Genomic DNA, 6775 nt, shown 5'->3' with positions numbered 1-6775 from the left:
TATCGCTTCCTGACACTCTTCCTCCTGTGGGTGTCCCATTACAATATCTCTTCCTCTTTCTCCCCCGTTCAATCTTCCCCCTTCTGCCTGTTTGTCTCCCCCTCCTCCCTCCATCACCGGCTGTCTTTCTGTCGCCTGCATCACTCTCCCCTTTCTTCCTCTATCTCCCCCTCCTGTCACCTCCTGCAGCCCGCTCGTATCCATCTCCCTCTGTCCTCCTCTCGCCGCTCATTCATTGGGCGGAGGAGGCCGAGATGACACTCCCTTCCTCCCCTCCCCTCCCTTTCCTCACCCCCAAAGCTGGTGAGAGTGATAAATGCAGAAGAGGAGGCGGGGTGGAGGCAGGAGTTCTGCGGTTTTGCCGTGCACACTGTACGGCCGCTGTAACTGTAGGGAAACACGACGACACCGGTAATCTGTCAATCTGATCTGGCTGCCGTCGCCGTCTGCCAGATGCATGGGAGGGAGGAAGTGAGACGGGTGAGGGGGAGGGAAGAGGGAGACAATGTGTGAGACTGAAAGAGAGAGTAAAGGGAAGGACTGATGATTGATGAGCAGAGGGGGGGAACAAAAAGAAGTGCAGCAAGGGCAGGCGGAGCACTAAATTGAGAACATTGGTTTTATGGAGTAAAAGGCAGCAGAAGAAAGACTTAATAGACAAAGAGAGTGGAACAGTAGGGGAGATAAAGCCCAGAGAGTGTACTCTCTTCATTTAATAGGGATTACAGGGCTGATCTGATGCACTTTGCCGGACCCTTCGCTCTGTCATATGGCTCTATATTTAATTATTCGCTGCCTTTAAGAGGCCTGCCACAGAAACCCGCCCTGCAATAATCCAAATTCATTTTGAAACTGACACCAGATGGGGGCTGCCCGCCTCCCTGCTTTCCTCCCGCCTCCCTCCATCTCTGCCTGCCTGGCACCGCCTAACGCTGACAAGTGGTCATCGTGATAGTGGTCACTCGGCGTGGGCGCTGGAGGCGGCTGTACTCACTTTTGGTGAAGCGCGGCGGGTTGTCGTTGACGTCGGAGAGGGTGATGCTGACTGTGGTGGTTCCCGAGAGTCCGCCCATCTGTCCGGCCATGTCTTTGGCCTGGATCACCACCTGGTAGTTCTCTTTGACTTCTCGGTCCATGCCGGGGAGGGCGGTCTTTATCAGGCCTGGAAAAAAAGATTCAAGGTTGAAAGATGAGATTTTATTTTTGAGACCAAATTTTTTTTTTCTGGCTCCTTTAAAGCCAGTGTGAGCAACTTTCTGGTTGTGTCGATTCTGGCGCCCCCCTGTGAACAAACTTGTCTTTGCAGAGCAAATAGGCCCTTCTGATGAAAAATTTCATTCTGATTTCTTTTAAAAGCCATATGTGCTGCTCATTAAGAATCTGTGCATTGGGAAAAATGGTGTTTTCAACTCTTCACAGGAGCTTTAACGTTAAAAATATTTTCCCACGTGGCTGAAAAGTAAAACCAAGAAGTGAAACGCTTCTAAATGAAAATGTGACATTTAATGTATCGGCGCAATAAATGAATAAATAAATAAATAAATAAATAAATAAATAGATAAATAAATACATGAATAAATAAATAAATAATAAATAAATCAATAATAAATAAATAAATATTTAAAATAAAAAAAGGGGATACATGCTTGCAAAAATGTTGTCTTTTCTTTTTTTTTTTTGGTATCAAACTCTGTAGCCAAAAAAGAAGTAGGCTACAGCTGAGGCTTATTTTTGCCTTTAAAAACACAATACATAAAATAACCCATATTATCAGAAATACAAATAAGAAAAAACACTTGATTATTATTTTTAATCATTTTAAATTTAGTCACTCTTTTTAGAGTTTCACTCTTTTATGCAAAAAAGAAGAAAAAAAAAATCAGAGTTGTAAGGCATATCATTGTATCAGTTTTTTTTCCCTAAGAATCATTTTATGTATTCATTATTCTTTTTCATTTTGTACAGGAGGTCCTCAACTTATATTGTTTCAACTTTGCAACGTCAATAAATATATTTATGTAAGATATTAGAGAAGGATTCGAGGTTATGCAGCTCTGTTCGTAAGCTCCTACAATGTGTACTAGTTTTTGACACGTATGAATACACAGCTATGCACTGCTACATGGTCATCAGCATCGTCCACTTTATATTTTATTACATTATATGTTTATTCTATTTTAATTGAAATGTCTAATTAAATTGCCTGTCCTGTTTTCCCATGAATATGAAGTAGAATAAATGTATTTAGATGGTAATTTAGAGATTTAGGGGGTATTTAGAGTAAAAATCAGACTAACACGTAACTTCGGGTTAAGACGCATCGTAGGAACGGAACTCATTTGTAACTTGAGGACTGCCTGTACTTTGTTTTAAGGAAAAATAGCCTCAAAATAGGCTGGCAACAATTGTTGCTGGTTGTCACACAGCTTGTCACAAGGTCAGCTAATAATTAACTAGAAATAATAGTTACATACACAGCATACCAGAGGGAAAAGGGGATTTGTGTGTCAGGAAAATTGCACATTATAAGTAAATTATCAGCAATCCTGTAGACAGTGTCTTCCTTTTGTTAGCGACGAGCTACGTGCTCACCGGCAACTTTTGTTGCCACTCACAGAAATAATCCCATGAACAAAAAAATATTGAGTCCAGATATATTTTTTTATGGGGGGATTTATTCTAGAGACTTGATGATTAAACAATTATAAATATTTTTTGAGAGAAAATCATAAGAAATTTATGAAAAAAATTTGCATTCTCGAAGTCTCCCGCCGGAAGGAGCAGAAAACAAATGATGTCATGTGACAGGAAACACTTGGAAGCTGTTTTTTATAAACCAAAAGCATTGTCAAAGTTGTCTACTAGAATATAAGTGGAAAAAAAATGCAATTGTAGTGTTAAGATTTTTTACTGTGTGGAGAAAATGACAGTCGTACACTTTGGCAGAAACTGCTGCCTGTGGGGCAGAACTTTAAAAAAAGTTGGGCAGACTTTTATTCTTCGCTTAAAATATTATTTCTAATGTTTAAATTTACATCTAAGAATTTTAAAGTGTGAGACTCTGTAAGTTAACACACAGACTTTTTGATAAATCCAATCAGAAATCCTCTATCATTAAATTAAACTTATTTACCGACACTTGACCTCGTCGAGAGTCGCAGCACAAAGCCCGGAGGTGCAACCACTCCAGTTCATCTGACTCGGATGCATTATCGGCGCCACATTTGCCCGTTTCACTCAACTTTGTGTAACTAAAAGCTTTTTTTTTTTCTGACGTGTACTCAGCACAAGAGGACCCCGTAACATCGCTGACCCATCGACTGCAGGTCAAGAGCGTGCTTTAAAAGCGGCGAAAATAACCCAAATGGCAACTGCCAAAATGTCAAACACAAAGCTTCAAAACCAACAGGTCAAGTCAGAGTGGTGGTGTGTTCACTTTTTCCTGTTTGGTTTGTGTTTTTCAGGGCTGTTGGAAGAAGAAAAAGAAACACCTGAGAAACCAACCTGCATGCTGGGATTTATCCAGTTTTTCTGACATTTTTGATCTAGATGGTTAAAAAAAAAACTTGAGAAAAGCAAAGTGAGGAGTCCCAGTGAATCTGCGCAGCTCAAACACTCAACTCTGAGTCACATCTCCAGCGATAGGAACCTGATCCGTGCTGAAATCGACCCTCTCTGTGACATAAAACTAATGAAGTGTTTCCAGGCTGCAGTGCATAAATCTAAAGATCATTGTTCTCACCTGAAACATCCCTAAAAATAAGCCTGTCTGCATCAGCTCTATTGAATTAATGATATTTCATATTTGAGATTTATGCATCTACAGGCCAGATAATTAAACCACTAAGAACATTTTATTACTGAAAGGTCAGTGCTCTTGCTCAGTATGCGCAGCAGCGCTGAGCTCAGCGGCCACCCAGGAGCACATTCTGGTGTCTGTGTTCCCATGATTTAACTGCTAAGTGGACCAAAGGACCAATCTACCAAAACCACACGTATTCCTTTAATTTTCCAAGTGTAGCATTCGCCTCCAAACGCATCCCCCGTCATTTATCTCCTCTTTGGAATTAAGACATTTAAGGTTCAGCCTTTCAAGTGCTGCGCGGTTGCTTACTTCGTTAGATCTCTAGTTTGGAGTCAGGACAGAGACGATGTGAAGCAGTAATTGGCAGCGTATTCAAAAGGTGCATCTCCCATCAGAGTCAGCCTTAAATCCTGTCTGCTATTACACGTCTGAAGCGTCGTATAAAGGAAGCAGGTGGAAAAGTGAGAGCGAGACAGACAGAGGAGATTAAAAAAAATACATTTCACCCTAAATAAACCGCTTTGACAAACTCATCTCCTTCAGTCTGCGCTGATGATTCACAGCATATCAAACAATGAGGAAGAGGAAGGGCTGACGTGGCGCATCACTCAGGCTCACATCACGCTAGCCTACGCTGCTCAACAAGCCCTCCAACTTGCTCTTTTCTTCCTCCCATACATTACATCGCAGGAAGTGGAAAGCAAGCACAATGCAGCGTCTGTTTTCCCTCCCTAAGTGTTCGCAATTCATCAGACTACGGGAGTTTTGTGGCCTCCATCATCCCTCCTGACAACGGGTCAATAGCTGTGTTTGGCTCAGATTCACTCTTCTCGGAGAGTTTAGAGATCCAGTCTCAGATCCTTTCATAGCTGGCTCGTTAAAAACTTCTCCTTAACTTTAAATATGCTTGATATTTGGGATTTAACATCTGGGAATGATGTCAGTTCTTGGTATGGGTCCACTACAAATAACAACATTTCTCCACATTTAGCTCTAAAAATCACTTTTTCTGCAGATTTAGAGATTTTTTTAGTGAAATTTATTTGTCAGATATTAAATGTAAATGTTAAAAAGTTATATCTTAATGTTATAAATATATATTGTAATAATAAATATAAATTCTCTTCAACAGCGCCATCACAGCACTTGGTGCGTTTATTTTCTTGCGGTTGATTTAGCTGACTGTGTTTGACTTTCTCAAAATTCCCGCTTGGCTGGATCTCTTCCTTAAACACTTATTTTGATGCTTCCAGTGGGCGGGAGTGAGAGTTTGCATTTTAGCTAAATATTTAGTAATCATACCTCAAGCTTTAGAAATCTTGACTAAATATTTAGAAATCTCTGCTTAAGATATAAAAATCTTTGATAAATATTAAGCCTTAGCAAAATATTTAGAAATCTTAGCTTAATATTTGAATGAAAAGTAAATAATGTAGCTAAATATATAGAAAATAAAAAAATAAGAATAAAAATAAAAATAAAAAATAAAATAAATAAAATAAAATAAAATAAAATTAAAATAAAATAAATAATAAAATAAAAGAAAATAAAATCAGATTTATCAAAAAATAATACAATAAAATAAAGAAAAATAAATGTATCAAGAATCCAGATACTTATTTAAAATATTCACAACAATTAATATTTTGTGTAAAAAAAAACAAAAAAAACATGTATATATAATGTTTGACAAATTTGTTTCACAAATATTTCCTCAAATCTCCATTAAAAGTCACTTTTGTAGGGCTAAATGTGGAGGTTTATTATTTCTATTTGTAGTGTACATTTTTACAGTTGGTGCCCCCATATCTTGCTAAGAGGCTAGGAGGGTGAAAATTTTCACAAAATGTTTTCCTATGAAGTTCACGTTAACTTGAACTCCAACAGAAAACTAAACAAGGAAAGGAGAATTTGGTTTTGGGTTGACTGATAGCATTGTTTAGCCTGGTTTTCTGGCTACGCTTAGTGTGAATGCATCCAATCTGAAAACCATCTCAAGAACTGGGAGACTCTCAAAGTCATATTTCACTTTTTTCACTTTGGTCACTGCAGCAAATGTAAGAACAAAACACATAGTGACAGGGAAAATAACTCAATCAGGCAAAAGATAGTGTGTCTGGATAAAGCTGTGCTGTGCAACTTAGAAGAGAAACTATTTGAGAGGTGTAGGCCCTGAAAACCCAGCTGCTAACATTCAAGGCGCTATCACTAGTTAGCATGCTACTATCCACAGAAAACTAACACAAAAATCTTACTTCCAGTTCCTAAAGAAGACAAAAAAAAAACAGTTTTTGCTTTAAAGATTATCCCAAGGTGTCTCTTCTCCTCTTACAGTGCTCAGTTGCAGTGATAATCTGTTGTTGTCTTCCAGGATGTCAGTGTTATAAACACAGGAAGTCTAAAAAAGCCTTCATCATTGTTTTATTCTACATTTATCACCAACAAAAAGACAAAAATAGAGAAATTCTGCTGAGGAATCAGATCCATTCACACATAGATAGCATAGCATAGATAGCATAGCATAGATAGTGTGCAGTGTTCTCTGGAGTGCACAAAACACACTTGAAAATCAGAAAAGAGAGATATTGTGCGATCTGTCCTTTGTTATTATTGAGTGTGTGCTCTCTGAATGTGTGAAGGTTTGAAGAATCCTGTGATGTGTGCCAGCCTTAAGGGTACTAAAATGTAAATAAAATGTAAAATAAATGCATTATGTTCAGCTCTCCTTCTTTATATATATATATTTTTTTATATTATTATTTTACATAAAAATCTTGTTTAATGCTTCAGTTGTTAAATCAACTGATGATTTGTTTTTTTGTAAAGCACATTTAGTTGTGTATGAAATCTTCTGTATAAATGAAGATGCATTAAAGATGCTCTCAGGAGAATCTGTTTTAATTGTGCTCCCTCGCCACCTTGTGGCCCAGAGTCTCCACACACTGTCATAAATTACTTTAAGCGAGGTGT

General features: G+C 38.4%; 1 protein-coding gene across 1 annotated transcript in view; it reads right to left on the bottom strand.

The window, feature by feature from the left end:
- Positions 1-6775, bottom strand: part of LOC141807263 (cadherin-10-like) — a 111122-nt gene that overhangs the window by 36906 nt on the left and 67441 nt on the right. Inside the window, exon 5 of the mRNA XM_074693142.1 lies at positions 995-1162. Within this exon, the coding sequence (XP_074549243.1) occupies positions 995-1162 (168 nt within the window). The remainder of the gene's footprint in view (positions 1-994; positions 1163-6775) is intronic.

This window comes from Halichoeres trimaculatus, unplaced genomic scaffold (assembly GCF_033239565.1).
Source record: "Halichoeres trimaculatus isolate MK-OKI-2021-1 unplaced genomic scaffold, fHalTri1.1 fHalTri1_scaffold_18, whole genome shotgun sequence".
Classification (NCBI taxonomy): Eukaryota; Metazoa; Chordata; class Actinopteri; order Labriformes; family Labridae; genus Halichoeres; species Halichoeres trimaculatus.
Note: the sequence above shows the minus strand (reverse complement) of the source record. Positions and strands in the feature narration are given on the sequence as shown.